The following is a 20,231-nucleotide window of genomic DNA, read 5'->3' as shown; positions in this document are numbered from 1 at the left end:
TAATCCTTCTTTTCAGGAACTACTCCCCTTTCTCTCCAGGGTAGCCACTCTCCTGACCTCTACAGGCTTTGTTAGTTTTTATTTTTGCCTGTTTTTGTTCTTTATATAAATGAAATAATGAAAAATATTCACTCTTTGGATCTCACTTCTTTCAGTCAACATTATGTTTGTGAGAGTCACCCATGCTGTTGCATGTAGTAGTGGATCCATTTATCCTCACTGCAAAGTTGTCTTCCATCATGCAAAGATATTCCAGCTCATTTGTCCATTGTACTTTAGATGGGCATTTGGGGGGTTTCCTATTTCGGGCTGTCACTGCTTTGTAGACTTTCCTCTAGATGTTTTTAGTGAACATATAGATACATTTCTGTTAGATTTATGTCTACAAGTGGAATTGGTGAGTCAGAGGAGTACATATGTTCAGTTTTAGTAGATATTGCCAAGCAATTTTCTAAAAGTAGTTGTGCCAGTTAATAGACCACCGTCAGTGTATAAAAGTGCTGGTTCAATTCTTGGTATTGCAACACTTGATAATGTACAGTTTTCATTGTAACCATCCTAATGGATATATACCAGAATCATAGAATAATTTTACTTTGTGCTTCTCAGGCGATGGATGAAGCTGAGTATTTGAATATCTTCCTTTTTAAAGGTTTTATTCTCTTTTATTATATTTAAATGTATTTTCAGCTATTTCTGCATTTAATTTGGCAGAGAGAAAATGTCTCTTGACTCCCTCATCTCTCTTGAATGTATCTGGAGACAACAAGTAAATCAAACAGTATAGAAATGAAAAACACAACCAAAGGTGGGAAGCAAAGAAGATGATGGGAAAGGGAAGACGAAAGTAGAATGAATTACTCACTCTTGTAGCTGAGGTTAAAGATAAATTTTAAATAATAAAAGTATCATGTGTAAACTTTTAAAGAAGACACATCTCAGATAGGGTCACAAAGTAAAACTCAATTATATGGTGTTTGTAAGGATGGACAAACCAGTGAATTCAAGAGGAAAGAAAGCGGTGCAGAAACAGCATTGTGTGAGCTTTAAAAAAGAGCACTTTATAACGACAAAGGGTGCAACTCACAATTAAAATCAGACATGATATCAACTTTCATAATTGAAAGAAACAACAAAACTGTTCGAAATAGGAGATAAAGCCACACACATTTGTCACAGAAAATTTTAACTCTTCTTTCTCATTCTGTGAAAGCTCACATAGACAAAAGTAAGAACATAGCATATTTATATAACATAATGAAAATTTGCTCTAACCAATACAGACCAGGGAAAAGATTGCTGATGATGCAACAAAAGACTACCTTTTATGTTAGGAAAAGAGGTTCATTGAAAACATAAGACAACATCATAACACAGCAGGAAAGGGAGCAAAGGACGTGAACACAATCCATAGAAATAGAGTTTCAAATGCTTTCTGTACATGTGAAAGTATATTCAACGTCATTGAAATACAATAAATGCAGATTTTAAGAATAGTGAAATGGGTATACGTATACATGTTCGTGGGTACATCAAGCAGTGGACCTTAGATTTATGTATTTGGCTGCATGTAGATGATACCTCAAAGTTCTTTAAAAGCAGGATGTCCTTTTCACCTGTTGGGCAAAGAACAAAATTGATTATACAGTATATTGATGAGGGTGTGAGGCAAGGGGTGCTTGTATAAGTTGTTAGTAGAACTGCTATTACTACACTTTTGTAATAGTGTTTTTGAGGTAGTGTTACTTTTGATTTAACAACATATGAACTTAATCTGATTATTATTTGATTTGAAACACTTTTCTTCTAAAGATACACCTTGCAAATAGTAATTTAATTGAAAATGGTACTTTTACCAATGATTTCTTTTAAAAGGATTTAGGAAGGTCGTTCTTTACATGTGCTTAAAAATAATGTTCCAGAAGGGGTGCTGGTCATGAGTCTTTGTGCTTCTATTCAGTCCATGATTATCTCCTGACTTGATGATGTGGCAGAACTGTTTCAGCTTTGATTATCAATAAAAGTCTCAACAATGGATTCTGTAAAATTACCCACGTTATAAAGGGCTTTCTACTTGTTTTGAAAATTGTCAACCATATATAAACAATGCAGTAATACTAACATCTGCCACTTTCATGTCTTCAATGAAAAATATTTATTAAGTACCATCTCTGTGCAAGACAACATGTTAGATGCAATGACGCATTGTAGTAACATGCTAACAAAGCTCCCTTTTCTTTACTGAGGATGGATTTGACCTTGGGTTAACTTTCTGGCTTCATTCTATGCAAACCAGATAAAAGTGGGATGACACCTGTCTAACTAGGCAACATCCCTAATGACGAAAATGACCCCTAACTGGTGAATTACATCTGGATTAGGATGAACTACATATGTACTATTAATATCAGCTGAGAAACCATAGCTCTGGGTTTCCTGGAGGACAGTGACTCTTGTAACAGGGTGTGTCCCTTGTGGGGCCCCTGGAGGATGTGCCTTTGGCATTTTTGAAAGAGATGCTGGGTTCTGTGGGTGTGGGCTTCTAACCAGGGTGGGTCCCACAGACGCCTATGTGAATCTCGACCCCTCATGTATGAATGGTTACTCAGGAAGGCCAAAGACAATAGCTCGGGGACATCTCTGAGGACTACTGCATAGACTGTCACGAGGACCTTGCCTACCAAGACGAACGCTTATGCTTCTTTCTGGCCAGCTCTGCTTTCGTTCAGTATACAGATGCCAGGTGTGGCCCATGGTAGTCTTCATAGTGTGAATGTTTAACAGTGCCGAAGAAGATCACCTTGTGGGTGTTTTTGTTTGATGAGAAATTGAAAAGTAAATAGTCATTAAAAAAATGCTGCAGTCTCTGGGGAAGACAACTTGGCAATTATAAAAAATAAAAACCATACGTATAGATGACTCACAAATTCTTCTTCTAGGAATTTATTCTATTGATAGAGCCATGCATACTGTAGGCAGTGGGCATAAGGATAGTCCTCCTGAAAGATTAAGAATACCACATTTATGTTAATAGGAGAGCACTAACATGAATCATAGAAATCTATACAATGGAATATTGTATAATGAAATTGGAATTGTTAAAAAGAGTGAAGCAGTTTTTTATTTTTACTGAATTTTCTCTAAGATATATTGGTGTGTTAAAAAGGCAATATCCAGAATAGTGTTTTTATGCCACTTATATTTAAAAACACGACAAAAAACACGCTTGCATATGACCAGAGTAACTGTAAGTTTACACAACCAAATTGGGAAAAAGTGATTGCCTGCGGGTAGGATAGGAGGGATATTCTCTTTCTTTTTTCTTCGAAGGGATATCTTAGGCCATGAGAAAAGGAGGCAGAATAGGAAGCACAGTGTCCCTGCCACTCAGGTCAGGGACTCACATGTTACGAGTGCAGTTTAAGCCCCAGCCTGATTCCGTTTCCCTCTCCTGTCTCTGTCTGCTTGTCCTGCTCAGTTTTAAACTGATTTTGGTATTTATCATTCTCACTTCAATCTTTACAATTCTTCAACAGGGATAAGGAAATGTAATCAGAGATTGTCGTGTAGCCATGCCATATGGGGTATACCATCAGCAGTGAAAATAAATGCGTTTCATTTTCATGTATCAGTAAGAGCAAATCTCAGAAGCCTGCGGTTGAGCAAGACTTAGGCATGGTCCCTTTTGAATGTTGTACTCTGTACATATTAAAAGAGGCGAATCCTTAAGATCTAGGGATTTAGACTGTGTTTGATTTTGGTAAAATGTCAATATGTTACATCTTTTGCTTTGCTGATTTGTATTGCAAATGTAGGTTTACTGGGATGCCATGGTTTTGAATATTATGAGAGATGTATCCCGTGGAGTAAAGACTTGGTGATATTCAACACTTTTTGGCAGGGTATAGGACATTGCTTTTTACCTTTAATAGTTTCTGTGAAATTTTGGATAATTTTGGATAATTTTGGATAATTTACTATATTCAGGGAAAAAACTAGATTATTGCTGTTTATTAATTGCTGATTTCTTTTATGGTTTATATTGTAGATTGCCCTCTTAGACTCCCCCACAGCTTTAAGTATGGAGGAAAAACTTCAGCAGAATGAAGCAAGAGTAAGTGATACTTTGACTTATATTTTTAAATCATAACTTTTACTATTATTTTAAGTGCATGCTTTTTTAGGACTTGCCGTTTGAGATGCCTTCTTTTTCTTTATTGCACTTAGCCTCCTCCCTCGTTGGTGATCATTTTTGAAGAAGCACGATAGCTGACATTTTATGTATTGCAGCACATTCTCTGTGGTTTAATAAACGGGATTTGTCTGGCACATGATGGTTAGTTAAATGGATATGCAGATCCTGCAAAGCAGTGAGGCTGCTCAGGTCATCAGAGCTGACTGGAGTCCCTGTTTGAGGGAGTCTGTGTTCAACATTCATGAAACAGTAGTGGTCCCCATGGCCTCAACAATGACCACCCTTTAGCTTTTTGTTGTTCCCAGTGGGAAGAGTGGCACTTGAGGAATCGCTGATTACTCTAGTTAGGTGCTTAGTTTCTGTGAAGCTAGATGAGATTTGAGATGGGAGAGACTGGCAGTGAGTAACCAAAGGGAGAAGAGATCTGGAGCCGTTACGGGCTAAAGCCAATGTGTGTGCCCATGCCTTCGAAAAACCAGTTTTATGGCTGACCTGGTTCTATGCTTTTTTTTTTTTTAAACTTCTGTGAAAAGAGAAACAGACATTAGAACAACTTTTGGAGTCAATTTTGTTCATGGTGCTGAATGGCTAAGACAGATTGAAAAAGAAAATTGGATTCTGTTGGTAAAAGCTTTTTCAAGAATACACATTATGGAAGATAAAAATTGGGGTGTAGTTAGGAACTTGTTGACACATCTAGGATAATTATGCTGGTGAATATCCTGATAATAGCCTTAGTAAAACATTAATTTCTTAATCCCTATTTTTTAAATGAAATTTTATTTATTAGTGCTTCAAATTCTAATTTTGAGTGCTATAATTTAAACTATATCTGGATATAGTCTTAAATTGTTTCTTAACAATAGTTTTCATGAATACCAAATAAGTTATTGGAAACTAATAAACGTATTAATTTGGATGTATTATACATGCTGTGACAGAAATGACTGCCTATCTTGTTCTTAACATTTTCTAAATTATCATCTAGTTTTTTGCTGACCCATTTTAATTGTTTGCAGTTTGCTTGGATATAAATCTCATCACCTGATCCCACTGTTAGAAGTAGTAGCACATGTTTGCATTTTTAAATTAATGTTTTAAATGGATATTATTTCGTTTAAATGCAACAGTAAAATAAATCCAAGGCATGCTTACTTTTTCTAAGCTAGAATTGCTTGAATTCAAACAGGATTGATTTGCTCACATTTCTTCGATGAGAAACGTATCTGTTGGTGAGATGCAGAATCATTTATTGTTCGATGCTTTGTGTTCTCACATAAATTGCCAATGACAATCTGTTAACTGATGAGTATAAATTAGTAATTCAATACACCAGTCTTTTCCCCATCTGTAGGGAGAGAAGGCATAAGAATATTCCTTCTCTGAAAGCTTTTTTCAAAACAAAAAGCCAGGAGAGTCACATGACTTTTATTGCTATCAGGAGTCTGTAGGGTTGGTATCACTCAAGTGATGAAATGAAGGACTGGAGTGTAGAACTGGTTTAAGATAAATCAGGACAGTCTTACCACACCAGTGAAAACGAGCAGGCCAGGTGCAGTGGCTCACACCTGTAATCTCAGCATCTTGGGAGGTTGAGGCAGGAGGATCGCCTGAGCCCAGGAGCTCAAGACCAGCCTGGGCGACATGATGAGACCTCCTCTTTACAAAAAATACAAAAATTAGCTGGGCGTGGTGGTATGCACCTGTAGTCCCAGCTACTCAGGAGTCTAAGATGGAAGGATCACTCAAACTCTGGGAGGTAGAGGCTATGGTGAGCCGTGATTACGCCACCGCACTCCAACCCAGGCGACAGTGTGAGACCCCATTTCCAAAAACCAAAACCAAAGACGACAACAACAAGAAAACAAGCAAAGCACAGAGTTAGGGAGGCTCTTCCTCCTATTTCATTTGTTTTTCATCAAGAAGGTGATAGATTTTGGCACTAATAACTAGTAAAAGAAGCAACATTATTATTTTCTTTAAGTTAACCTAAAATTCCCACAGTCTTATTTGAGGTAAATTGAGGACCCCTGAATGATTGACTATAGGTGAATGAGATATATTTTGGTTTTCCTCTTGGATAAACCATCACTGCAGATACTTGTCAATAACTGATGCTTTCTTTCATTAAGTTTGCTGCCTTGAATACCCTTTCCAGTTACTATGCTTAATGGCATATAGAAAATCAGTTTATCTTAGCAGTGAGAGTACAAGCAGATGTATTCTGTGCATTTATTTTGGCCCGATTAAATAGGGAAACTTACTGGGGAGACCAGGTAACTTTAATGGGAGGGTGTCTGCTGCTGGGAGTGAGGAGGTGGCAGGAATGATAAAGGTGCTGAAAGGAAAAGGCTTGGAAAGGATGAGTCCTCCCCTTTCTGAAGCTACTCTCTTATAGACCTTGGTCTCTTCCTTTCCACAGAACGCATTTTTCATTCATATTTTTTCTACCTCTCAAATATCACTTTTTGTTTCCTGATGAATTAATCACTAGGATCATTTAAAAAGTTTTAGGGAACTAACAAAACATTACCATTAACTTTGAGAAGCAATTTCCAACTGTGCTGTGTTCAGCAGTTGAGCGTGTTTACTCCCCTAAGTTAGAGCCGACTGGAAAGAAGTGATTTTTGTCAAAAGATTTTTGCTTTTACTAAGAGTCGTTTAAAGAACCACCTTTTTTTCTTTTTTTTAACAACAACAAAAAAAGATAGAATGAGATTTATAAGCCCTGTTAATTAGCTACAAAAGCAAATTATCTCCTAAAGTAAAACTACAGCATCCAAGGTGATTTAATCACATCTAATTAGAAATAAAAATAAATCACTATTTTTTAGGACCTGATGTAGAATAATGAAAAATTAATCCATTTAATGGGACGTTGTCATCTTCAAACTTGTAATTTTGGTTAATAATCCAAGGGAGCTGCTTTAAGTACACCATGAAAAAGGCAGTTGTGAAATTCTAGGCAAATTGACAAATTTCTGTCTGTTCTTTCCTTTGCCCTAATGTAGGTTGTAGGAATAAATCAGCTTGTTTGATTTATCTTTGGTGATGGTTCTTTCAGGGGTAAAAGTCGCGATCTCATTAAAAAAATTATAGTACATCTTTCCATGAGATATTAGAGTTCGGAAACTAGAAGAAAATTATAAACTTTCTTTATGAGGCAGTCACGTATGTATATTTTTCTTTTCAGGTTCAAGAATTGACCAAGGAATGGACAAATAAGTGGAATGAAACCCAAAATATTTTGAAAGTAAGGACTAGAAAAATGTGTTTAGTCTTACTATGGTGGATTAAACTGGTAAAACTTTTTTTTTTTTTTTTTAAATCTCCAAACATGGCAGTTGTATACTTTGTTAAGGTAAGATCACTGGAGCCAATTAGTGACTTTCATGGGATGGGAGTTCTGGTTTGATTTTGAAGAAGTGAGAAAAAAGGCTATTAGATATTATAGCTGTGTGTTTTAATGTGTACAGGTTATATTGATATTTAAGATGTTTGCCTTTACTTTTAGGGGTTTTTCCATTTTTGACTCAGCACATATTAGAACTCTATTTAATATTCAAGGATATTCACTTTGTTTTTCTGCTTTTGTTAAAGCCAATATCAAAGCAACATATTAAATGAAAAAAATATTTCCCGTGGCAATATTATGGAATATGCTTGCAAAGCATGGCTAGATTTCAGAAATTTCAAAGCTAGTAATTTCCTATCAAAATATTTTTCTGCATGTCTCAAGGACTAGACTGGGATGGCCTGTGTTTCTGGCAAGACTCGCTGTGAAAAGATGTCAGCAGTAGCCTCCATTTATCATAATTCTTCAAAATACAAGTTTCTTTTTGTTCTCATTTTTTGCTGAGTTGGCAGACAACCTCTGTCATCTGTTGAGAGTCAGCCATACCAGGTTTGAGACACAAATTTGAGTTTTGTGCTTTGATGGTATCTGGCTTTGTGCACAAGAGAAAAGAATTCAGAGGCTATTCAATGTGAGGTTTGTTTTTGACGTCTGTTGAGGTAAAACTTTCCCAAAGAACAAAAATCTCCATCTGATATTGATGAGACCAGATAGATGAGTCTTGGCAGAATGTCTTGGCAGAATCCTAAGGTGGATCACCTTCATGTGAGAATGGCACACCTAATTACTGTTTCACGGGGTAAACTTCTGCAGCCTTGGATTTGCAGGTGAGTTCTGCATCTGACAACTGTTTCAGAATGCAGGCTCAGCATTATATTATGTAATGTTCTCCTTGCACCATTTAGGCAACTTGGCTTGCCCAGGTGTTAGAAAGATTGTATCTCATGAGATCAGAGGTTGTGCTTAAGTTTAGATGGTGGTAGGTTGTGATGGTCCTAGAGATGGCCTTTCCAGCTTCTTATGTGCTGCAACAAGTGAGGGTTTCTGCATTCAGACTTTTCTCTTCTCCTGATTACAATGACAATGTCATATTATTTTGAGGTACTTCTGCAGTATTTTCTTTGTTGAGAGATTTTTGTGCAGGAAACTGAGCAAAGACTTCGTTCATATTTCAGAATAGTCAGATGTGGAATAAGTTCACCAAATATGTGACTTTGTTGTTGTTTAAGTTGCATTCCCTGTAAGAGGTGTTGGTGCCTCAGCCCCTGAAGCCCAAGTCATCTGACTTTTCATGCACCATGTAATGTTGCTCTGGAAATTTGTCAAAGAGGAAGGACTAAAATCTACTTTACTTAAGGAAAAAAAAAGAAATAAAACCGTTAGCTATTTGAAAAGTCCTTAGTATACATAGTGCCCATTAGCACAGGAGGCAATGCTGCAAGAGATGAAAAGATGGAAGCTCCGTCTCCTCTGCTGCTGCTGCAGCGTCCCTCCATGTCAATGTAGTAGGGCTTTTATAATGTTTCTGTAAAGGGTATCCACACCGAGAACTATGACAGCCTGAACTTTTTCTTATGCTTTTTCTCAGAAGGTGATTTTGGGTCCTGAAGTTAAATTCTCCTCCAATTCCAATGCTTTTTTAAAAAATAAGTCTAACTATTTTCTTTTTTATGACTTTTCATAGGAGAAGGGAAAAATGTGATGCATGCTAGGTGTTAAACGTTACGAGAAAGGAGAATGCTATTTCAATGTTTTTCCCTTTCTCGATCTTATAAGCCTGTTTTAGACTTTTCTGCTGGTATTTGTGCTTTAAACCTGTAGTCATTTTCTGCTCGTGTTTGATATTTTAAGGGCTGCCTTAAACTCTTATTGGAAGACAGTGCCTGAAGACTAAGGTGAAGAGGAGAGCTACTCAAATGTTTTTATGAAGACATTCTTTAGAAATTGATTGTTAGTTGATGGGTTTGTATCTGTATCCTTTCCCGTATTTCTGCTGTTAGCGTTTTATATCAGTCAGTCATTGTTCCAGTAATGCGCATAAAACCCACCCCAACTCAGTGACAGTTTCCTGAGCTGTGTGCTCATATTCCGTGTTTGAGTTATGAGCCATGAGGTTGGTTTATTGGCATATATCCTGAGGAGTGGCTGTACAAACCCCCTCTCATGGTGGGCAGGAGGCTGAAGTCAGTGGGTGGGGAGAAGGTCCATTGAAGTCAGAATTGCTCTTGAAAGTTCCTTAAATTTCCCTGGAAATCACCAGATCCTAAGCTCTTGGATACTCAAAAGCAGGGAGTGACTTTGTTCCCTTCTTTCTCTACCTAGTCGGTGGCTTCCCTTGCCCTGGGTGAGTGGAATCCACGGTCCTGTTGAATGAAGGTGGAGGGGAAGTGAAAGACTGCGGGGTGGGTGTGAGCTCTGACAGCAGGCACTGACTGCAGCAGAGCTGGTGGCAACATGGTCATCGTGGCTGGAGCCTTGGGCTTTGATCTGCAGAACTCAGAACTTGGATGTTAGTCTTCAGTTCTCTTTCTGACTCACTGGGTCATGGCACTCATCCATAACTGCCACGTACCCTACTTCCCAGCTTGGAAATCACAGCGGATGGCAACCTCTTCCTTATATCCAAGTTAACAGAGGAAGGCATCATTAAGTTCTGAGTTATTTTGAAAGTAGTTGACAGTAGAACATGTGTTTATCTTAATGAGGCAGGTCTTAGACAGTTAGGTAATGAGAGAGAGTTTTATTATCCTCTGTACTGTACTCTATGTCTCCACTCTCTTGCCCCTTAGTCTGCCTTCCTCATTTTTATTACTTTTCATTTTCTGAAGTCCAGACTTCTTTGCCTGGCCCCTACAGGCACTAATCTCCTTGTCGGTATCATCTGTCCTAGCACAGTTCTTTCTGTGCCCACCACCCCTGGAGTCCCCGCCCTGCCAGAGGCCCTGCTGCTGGTCGGTGTGTGCACCGGGGCTTTGGGTTTCCTGGTGTCTTGTGGTCTTTGCCTGTGTTACTCCTTCATTCAGGATGTGTCCCCTTTCCGTGCCTCTAGCAAAATCCATCTTGGAGCCCCCCTCCCCCGATCACTCCTCTTCTCCCCTACTTCCCAGTTAGGATGAATTTTCTTTTCCTTTGTGCTTCTGCAGTATTTGGTTTTGCTTCTGCCACAGGATTCTTTGTCCTCTGAGTTAGGTGGTATTGGTTTCTTCCTCTTTCTGCCAACTCTTACACACAGAAAAACAGGAGCAGGATCTGGCCAAGGACTGTCTCATTATCATTCCGCGAGCCAGCTCCTAGCACTCTGCTTCTCACAGAGCAGGCATGCGGTGAGAATGTATGGGATTAGGTTAGTATCAAGAAACAAAAATAAAAACCTTTGTATTAATCTGCCAGGGCTGCCAAAACAAAATACCACAGACTGGATGGCTTAAAAAACAGACTTTTATTTGCTCACAATTCTGGAGGCTGGAAGTCCAAGATCAAGGTGCTGGCAGATTAACTTCTCCTGAGGCCCCCCATCCTTGGCTTGCAGATGGTCCTCTCTTGTCTGTGTCTTCATATGGCCTTTTCTTTTGTGCCTGCAACTTGGTCTCCCTGTGTGTATCCTAGGTTCCTCTTCTTTTTTGTGTTTTTCTAAATTTTATTTTTGAGATGGAGTTGTGCTTTTGTTGCCCAGGCTGGAGTGCAGTGGTATGATTTCGGCTCACTGCAACCTCTACCCCATACCTCAGCCTCCCGAGTAGCTGGGATTACAGGTGTCCACCACCATGCCTGGCTATTTTTTGTCTTTTTAGTAGAGATGGGGTTTCACCATGTTGTCCAGGCTGTTCTCGAACTCCTGATCTCAGGTGATCCACCCGCCTCAGCCTCCAAAGTGTTGCAGGCATCAGCCACCATGCCCTCTTCTTATAAGGACACCAGTCAGATTGGATTAGGACCCATCCTAATAACCTCATTTTAATCCCCTTAATTAATTAATTTTAACTTAATGAAAGGCTCTATCTCCAAATACTGTCACATTCTGAGGTACTAGGGGTTAAGGCTTCAACATGAATTTTAGGGTGTCGTAATCCAGCCTATAACAACAGCCCTAAGCCATACAAATCTGATGACCTAGTGGGCAGAGTGACAGGGAGTGTTGTGCAGGCGGCGGTCCCGTCCCAGTGATGCTCTTCGCTATGTTTTTCTTCTTACTTTCTCATTCCCACTAGAAAGGCTCTTGTATGATTGTGCATTTTTATTCTCGGAGGGAATATGGCTGAAGTACAGCTCAGTCCTTCATTTGGATCCGTTAGATCCTTGCTGTTTAGAGCATAGCATGGACAGCAGCATCAGCATCACCGGGGAGCTGGTTAGAAACGCAGGCCCTCAAGCCCAGCTCCAGACCTCCTGGATCAGAATCCGTATTTTAATAAGATCCCCAGGAGACGGGTCTGTACCTTCAAGTTTGAGTGCTGAATTTTTTTTTTTTTTTTTTGAGGCAGGATTTTACTCTGTCACCCAGGCTGGAGTGCAGTGGTGCGATCTTGGCTCACTGCAGTCTCAACTTCCTGGGCTAAAGTGATCCTCCCACCTCAGCCTCCCAGGTAGCTGGGATTACAGGCATGTGCCACCATGCCTGACTAAGTTTTGTATTTTTTATAAAGATGGGGTTTTACCACATTGGCCAGGCTGGTCTTGAATTCCTGGGCTCAAGCAATTCTCCTGCCTTGGCCTCCCAAAGTGCTGGGGTGACAGTGCTGATTTAGATACACTGAGGAAATGCAGAGTAGTCTTAGGCTTCCTTGTCCTCATATCTGTTCTTCTCCTTCTCCTGTTCTGCCCTGTCTCGTGGGCTGATCCCTGTGGGCCGCCTTTTCTGGGCTCCTGGATCCCTGTGGAGATTGGAGAGAGAAACCAGGCCCTCCCCCTTCAGCCTCGCCTAGCATCCCCAGCAGCAGGTACCTCTTCTCCAAGGCCCCAGCTCCCACAGCAAGGACCAGCCCACTGTGGTAGCAGTTCTGCCAGGTGACATAGCCTTGCCCTCGGGAAATACCCCCTCGTGCCTTTGCCCCTCCTGCCTAGGGTGATGCTGGTCTCTGCTGTTGCCAGTTTGTGGGTGGCCTTACTGTTCCTAATGGCTTTCCAGCTGTTCCTTCAGCTAAGTAACCAATTCTTTGTATTAAAGTTCCTTGGATTTAAATACTGAAACAGTTTCTGTTTCGTGGTTAGGCTTTGTCTGATACATTTGATACCCAAGTGTGTTCCACATGCAGGCTCTGGACTGCACTGCCAGCACTTCAGAATCTGCTCCGTTCACATAGGAAGCTCTCTTCTTGGGTTTTTCTGGTCTCTTTGTTAGAATGCTGCCTCAGTGTGATTTTCATCCTGGCTAAATTTATCTCAAACTGCAGTGATTCTCTTGGAACTGGGAAGTTAGTGTTGTGATAAATCCAGCCTTGACATCAGTGGATTCTTGAGACCCTTCATCTCGGTTTCCCTTTTGCGTGGCTACAATACTGTGCTGACTGCCTGGTGTTTGAAGTGGTTTACAAAGTGACTACTCAATCCCCTGCCCTGTGTACCTGTAGGCTTGGCTTTGACAAGTCCCCTATGTTTTATTGCTCATGATTTTTTGGAAGTGATCCTTTAAGAGGAGGAATCCCCAGTTTTTTCTCCATTCCTGTGTTCTCCTTCCCCACCCCAGTCTTTATGCCCTTTTGGGTTTATCTGTCCTGCATGCGTTTTGGTTTCTCTGTTCCAGCGTTTTATGAACAATTAAAGAAGAATGCTCAAGGTATGTCATCTGGCTTCCAAATAACTCCTTGAGCTCTGTGCTTCAAAATAACTCACAGACAGTTTGGACTGCAGCGCCAAGCTGGCAGCCCTTTGACAGATGGTGCGGCAGAAGGGAGAGCTGCCTCTGTGAGTGAGTGTCTGTCCAGAGCAGAGCTGCAAAGTGGTCCTCACAGCCCTGAGAGTGCTGTTTGAATCCTTCCAGCATTGGTTATTCTTCTCATTTTTTAATCAATAAGATCCCTTTTGTTTTTGCTGAAAACATATCCTTTGATGGCTCCAATGTCCAGCTGGCTTTGGTGTTTTCATTGCCTGCACAGGGCTTTTGACTGTGGTGTGGCAGCGGGTGGGAGAGGAGAAGCAGGCGCTCACGTGCAGATGCCTAGCTGGAGAGGCTTTTCCTTGGAAAGTGAGCAATTTGTATAAGTTGGATTGAAGTTGTTTTATTTAGACTTTAATTATGTGGAATTATTTGGTGTCTTACACACTTAACAATTAATGTTTGTCAAAAACTGAATTTGGAGGATGGAGCATATTTGAATCCATGTGATGATGGGATCCTAATGTAAATGACTGAAGTTTAAATTGAGCTGGCGTCTTGATATTCCTTCTCTGGGGGAGTAGGAGAGGCAGGATACTACAGGGCCACGGCAGGGGTGGATAGCACACTGATGAAAGATAACTTGTAACCCTTTCAAAATGTTTTGACTAACAAGAAATATAGTAAAATGAAATTGGGGTTCTTTTCCGGCTTAACATTTTCTGAGTTTAAATTTCATGGGGAGGCATGCTTTCAACCAGCTTATATCTGTTTTATAATAGAATCAATCCACTGAACTTTTTGTCTCCAGAAGATTATGGCAACCTATAAAAGATTTTTTTCTCTGGCTGCCTGCAGTTTTCCATTTTGTGGAGAAGACGTGTATTGGGAGTGTAATGGATTCGGAAGCAGCTCTCGTAACTGGGGCTGTTGCTCAGCAGGTTTGTAGGCGGGTCAGGTTTGTGGAACAAGTTTCCTGCGGTCCTCTGGATTCCTGTTGTCCAGGGCACTGAATCCTCTGGTTTCTGGAAAACCTACAGACAAAGCATGGGAGAGACAACATTTTTTGTGGCCTCTCTCGTTTAAATGCAGTTAATCTTATTTTTTGAGTTGGAGTCTCGATCTGTCACCCAGGCTGGAGTGCAGTGGCGCGATCTTGGCTCACTGCAAGCTCCGCCTCCGGATTCATGCCATTCTCCTGCCTCAGCCTCCCGAGTAGCTGGGACTACAGGCACCCGCCACCATGCCCAGCTAATTTTTTGTATTTTTAGTAGAGATGGGGTTTCACCGTGTTAGCCAAGATGATCTCAATCTGCTGACCTTGTGATCCACCCACCTCAGCCTCCCAAACTGCTGAGATTACAGTTGTGAGCCATGGTGCCCGGCCTAAATGCAGTTAATCTTGACCTCTTCTTGGTACAAACGTTGAACCTAGGAGTAGATCTGGGGGATAATTTTATTTATGGTCATCGATTTCCCCTAGATTTTAGATGAAGGAGGAGACATTTCTTTCAGCCATGGGTTGCCAGCTTCCTTACCAACAACTCTTTGGGCATTTGATGCTTCTGACCTCAGATAATCACACATATTGTTTATAGTTAGTTATCGCCATTCTAAAGATAGAAAGTATTGACTCGAGAGCTCATTCGGCTACGTGACGAGAATATATTGAGTTTCCAAGTGTTCATCCAGGCAGAAATTGGCTGCAGTGGTAATTTGAGAAGTCAGTGCTTTTTCCCCTTTGGTTTTCATTGTAAAAATCGAGTCCGTATAGTTCAGCTCCTGTGGATTAGTGCAGTCCATGTGTAGGTCATGCCTGTAGGATCTCAGTAAATTTCCTGTAAGATTTATTTTTGTAATTTTAAAAAACTATTTTCAAACTTTTGAAAACTTTTGGGCGAAGAAGAGATGAGAGGTGGTGGGCATCCTTTGACATGCTAACGTTCCAATTAACTAGGATTGCTACCTATGTTTAGAAGGAAATTCCTAGCATTACTATAAGTTTGAAAATATTCTCCCCGTAATAGAATTTCTTTCCCAGCTTCCCTCCCTTTATCCTTCCCTTCCTTTCTCCCTCCTTCATTAAGCACATGTTTATTGAGAGCATCTTATGTGGTAGATCTAGTTCTGGACACAAGGTATACCCAGTGAGCAAAACAAAGAATCCCTGCTGTCATGGAGATTACATTCTAGAAGTGCTAGAAGACTTTTCCCCACAATTGGGTATTCTTCTGTAAAGCTCCCATGGTCTCATCTAGTCTCGTCCTCTGATTTCTAACAAAACGGGCCTAAAATACTTTTGTCGATAAAGCAATATCAAAGTTCTGCTCCCAGAATCTCTGATATTTGAAGCTTGAGATTATATAAAATATATAAGATTTTTTCAGTTCTATTATTTTATTAGTTAAATTTACCTAAAAAGATAACTTATGCGAAGTGAATTTATATACACATATATATGTATATATATGTGTGTATATATATATGTGTATATATATGTGTGTATATGTGGAGACATGCTTATATACATGTGCATGTCTGCACACATACACTTAAAGCACTTTGAAAAGCCCTTGCAATATAGAAAATATTTTGTAAATTGACATCCATTAGGATATAAAGTCCATGAGGACACAGTTTCTGTCTCTTTTGTTTATTGCTCAGTAGGTCTGAACACTGAATGGTTGGTTTTAAAGGCCCAGTGTGGCTGTACATTACTGCAGAAGTTGTTTGGAGGAATGAGTTCATACATGGAATGTCAGCTGTTCCTGGAGATGGGAGGGGATGATATTTGATCCTTCATGTTGTTGTAACTATCCATATGTTTGTCATTCTCTCAGTTAAATTATAAATTCCTTTAGGTCAGGGAAAACATTTTGCTTATCTTCGAATCTCTTAAAAATTCTAGTGTCTTGTGCAGTAGCTCTTTATAAATAGGAAGTGTTCCATGAATAATTATTGAACTCAGCTTGTTCTCCCATTTTTGAGAAGTTTCAGGACAAGTTTGAGGTTTTTTTCTATAGAACAAACTGCCTTAAGACCTAGTGGCTTAAACAGACTGTGATTATTTCTCTTAATTTTGTGGACCAGCCTGGTTTGGTGGATTTTTCCTGCCTTCACTCATGCCCTGGAGTTGAATGGTCCAAGATGGACTCACATGGCTGGTGGTTGGCTCGATGTCAGCTGGGGATGATTTGGTCTTGTGTCCCTCATCCCCATCAGTTTAGGCCTTTACATGGTGGTCTCTGGATCCTAAGAATGGCAAGAAAGGATAACCCTAGTGTCCAAGCATTTTTCAGGCTTTCAGTTGCATCTCATTTGCTAATGCCTCATTGGCTAAAGGTAGTCATGGGTACAACCAGAGTGTAGGAGTGAGGGGAATACCCAAAGGAATGAGTACAGGCAGATCAATAATTCTTGTCATTTTTTGCAAAAAAATCTGCCACGAGCATCTTTTTTTCTCTATTTTATTTGCCCCTTTGCCTTCTGCTAGCCCCAGTGGTTTGCAACTGTGTATGTATGAGTGTGTGTTCCTGTCTTCCTATAGAAGAGAGTATTGAAAGGAAGAAGGATTTGGGATCAGGGGTTGCAATGAAGATGACTTGAGAGAGGATTTTGAGGTATCATTTGTCTCTCTGCTTTAATTTGCAGACTAGCGTGGATGATTTTGAGTTGGTTTGAACAAAAGCCGCCACCAGTACCATCACATGCAAAGCCTTTTATCTTTTTCTAATGCATTTACATATACTATCTCATTGGCTCTTCCTTGATCTTAAAACAAGAGAAAAAATACGTTACTGTACTTCATATAGTATGCAGTTGTTAATTTGTCAACCTCTCATTAAAGTTAGACTCTGGCTGCTAATTTCTATCAAACTGTGTTCTTCCTTTTCTAAAGTTCTGCTCTTGCAACTGTATTTTAAGATGAAAGGCAAAATAATAAAGAAAGTTCATTGTTCTCTGCAACTGGGACTTGATAATTAACAGGGGGAGATGACTGTCAGTGCTGTTGCACTTGGCAGAGTCAGAGGCTGAGCCGAGCTACTCACATAACCAGCTCTGATGTTGTTACTGATGCCAAACCTACCATATTTTCCATTGCAGTTCTCATCTTGAAGGGGCTGCTCATAAATAAAGATATTCCAAGTATATGCTGGTTCTTACTTTTGAATAACATTTCTGTAGCAAAAAGGCTCAGAAATAATTCACGTGCACCATGTTAAATATTGGTGCCATGCCATAAATTATCTTGAACGCATAAGGGATTTTCCTTCTGATCTTTTGCAGCAAGGCATGTGCGCTGATGGGCTCTGACTGCGTATTTATTGCTACGGTCGGAGAGGAAAAGATTGACTGGTCATATGGAAGTGTGCTTTATGTACATTTGTACTCAGCGGATGCTGCATTGTAGGAACTTGGTTTAGTTGGCTAAGAAGCTTAAAAAAACACAATTTCATGACATAGATAAGTTGATTGTTTATGTCACCCAGGAACACATTTAACTCACCTTGGAGGATTTCTACGTCTTGTGAGCTTGGAGAGGAGGGGGTGGTTGGTGGAGCAATAGTGAGCCAGGGAGCAAGGAGATGGTTTTCTGCTTGCCTAGACTGGTGACTTTTGCCTGTGTGTTACTCTGGATCAATAATTTATGATTTTTCTGACGTTGGTCACCACTCACTTTCTGTTTCTCAGAACCTCACTGCAAGATGCCAACAATAGTAGTTCCTATTATATAAGGGGAGAAAGGAAACACACAGAGGCTGAGGGCAGTGTCCAGCACATGGTCAGCACTGTGAGCATTACAGCATGTGTTCCATTTTCTCTTATTAATTTTGTTTACTCTGAATCTATCCTTTTTGATGTAAAACTGGGTTACCAGTAATACCTATCTTCTCAGCTGGGCAGAAAAGAAATGAAATTATGTATATGGAAACTTCTTAAAGTATGTAGTTTTATACAGATACAAGCTGGTGTTACTTAGACATATTTTATCAGGTAGCTACAATTTTATGTTTGTTTATTTACATTGAATAACAGAAAACCCAATTCCAAACTGGATTATATGGTACAGGGGTTTATTAGCTCACAGAAGAGTGATGGTGGGATGGAGTTTAGGCATGGTTTGATCAGGGCTCTGGCTCACCAGGATTCTCCTTGGTTCACTTTTTGGTGTACTGACTTACTCCTCAGGCTGTCTACCCTCAGAGTGGCAAAGGGAGAGCAGGAATTACAGATTCATATCTCCCTAACGCATTACCCAAATTCAAGGAGTGTGCATTCCTGAGTTCCCAACAATTTTTTGAGCTCTGCACTGAATGGTGCATTTCTGAACCAGTCTCTGGGGCCAAGGAGACACTGTATGCTGACAGGCTTAGGTCTAGGTTATCTAAACCAATCGGTGTGATAAGGGATAGGTTACCCTGATTGACTGAGATGAATCAAGGGCCACCTCTGGAGCCCTTTGGAGTGAGGTCAAGCTCAGTCACCAAAGCTTCTGTGAGCTGGGGTTGGGGGAGCAGGTGAATCAGGGTGACACCATTCACATTTCCTACCATAAATATAGAACTTGGACACTTACTATAGTGTCATATATATTCAAGGCAAACAGGAGATGCACATGAGTTGAAGCATTCTTTTACTTCTTAAGAGAAAATATTTATGACTCAGGAACCCTGTATTGAGGTGAAAAATTACATAAAAGCAGCTGAATATCTGTACTGTGGTGTGAACATTCCATTACAGGAGAGTCCTCTGTTTTCTGGTGTTAGAACTAAAGAATGGCACACAACAAATTCTGTGTATTTAAAGTCATTTTCCTTTTCTCCTTTAGATTGATTACATGATTTAAAATGAGCTCCCAATGCGGGTGTGTTCTCTTCAGTCTTTCATAGGTAGTTTTGAATTTGGCTCAATTTCTCATTGACCTCTTTAGCTTGCTGTTTTCCATCCCAGCCTACCTAGCAACAGTTACTAGGAGCGGCAGGTTGGACTTGCCCTCCGTTTGTATCACAACAGCCGGTTTTCAGAGATTACTTTTTCCTTAGCATCCTGGTTGATTTTGCCTTTGCATTATTTAAGGATGACAGCAGTTTCTCTTAACTCCAGGCAGCAGAGCTCCAAGCAGAAGTGGTGGTATTAAGAAGTATGTATCTGTAAGTATCAGATTATGCTAATCAGCATAATTAGCAAATGGGCATCTACTGACAAAAGAATAAGGGCCTAAGTTGCATGTGGATGTCTATTACCAGGATATTCTGATATTTCCAAGGAGGAAGATGACTATACACTTCTCACATCTTATCTCGTACTTTACATGTCACCTTTGTTATTCTGGATCTAGCATTGTCATCTTTCTGACCATGGTCACAGGTCACTTGCTGTTTCCTAGAACCTCACTGTAAGATGCAGACAGTAATCGTACCTATCATACAAAGTGAGAAACGAGGACAGGCAAAGTGCTGACAGTGGTGTCTAGCACACAGTCAGCATTACAGTAATGTCATCCATTTTTTCCTTATTAATTTTGTTTACTCTGAACCTGTCCTCTTTGATGTGAAACTTTTCCAGCTAAAACCAGCCTTCCTAAGTTGTCTTTGTCAAATGGATGAGAGGAGTTGGTTCCAAATAGCTCTGAATTCTCCCTGAAAGAATTTAGCAACACAGACATCACAAAAGATGGTCATTTTCCTCTAGGTCCAGTACATTATACATTTAAGCCTTTTTTGTTCTCGCAATTAGAGTGAAAGTGTGCTGGCATTCCCAGCAGATTTGATGGAAGTCAAGCAACAGAATTTGACGTGACACTTCTTTAGGTTGCTAAGTCCTATTTCTCATCCAAAACCACATATAGCAGTTATTCTCCACCTCAG

General features: G+C 40.1%; 1 protein-coding gene across 5 annotated transcripts in view; it reads left to right on the top strand.

Moving 5' to 3' along the window:
- Positions 1 to 20,231, top strand: part of KIF16B (kinesin family member 16B) — a 302,734-nt gene that overhangs the window by 70,175 nt on the left and 212,328 nt on the right. For all 5 annotated transcript variants that reach the window (XM_003810588.6, XM_055105088.3, XM_003810587.6 and 2 more), the window contains exons 11-12: positions 4,049 to 4,114; positions 7,389 to 7,448. In XM_003810588.6, the coding sequence (XP_003810636.1) occupies positions 4,049 to 4,114; positions 7,389 to 7,448 (126 nt within the window). The remainder of the gene's footprint in view (positions 1 to 4,048; positions 4,115 to 7,388; positions 7,449 to 20,231) is intronic.

The sequence above is a fragment of the Pan paniscus genome, chromosome 21 (assembly GCF_029289425.2).
Source record: "Pan paniscus chromosome 21, NHGRI_mPanPan1-v2.0_pri, whole genome shotgun sequence".
NCBI classification, from domain to species: Eukaryota; Metazoa; Chordata; class Mammalia; order Primates; family Hominidae; genus Pan; species Pan paniscus.
The sequence above is the reverse complement of the archived record's forward strand: the minus strand, read 5'-3'. Positions and strand labels throughout refer to the sequence as shown.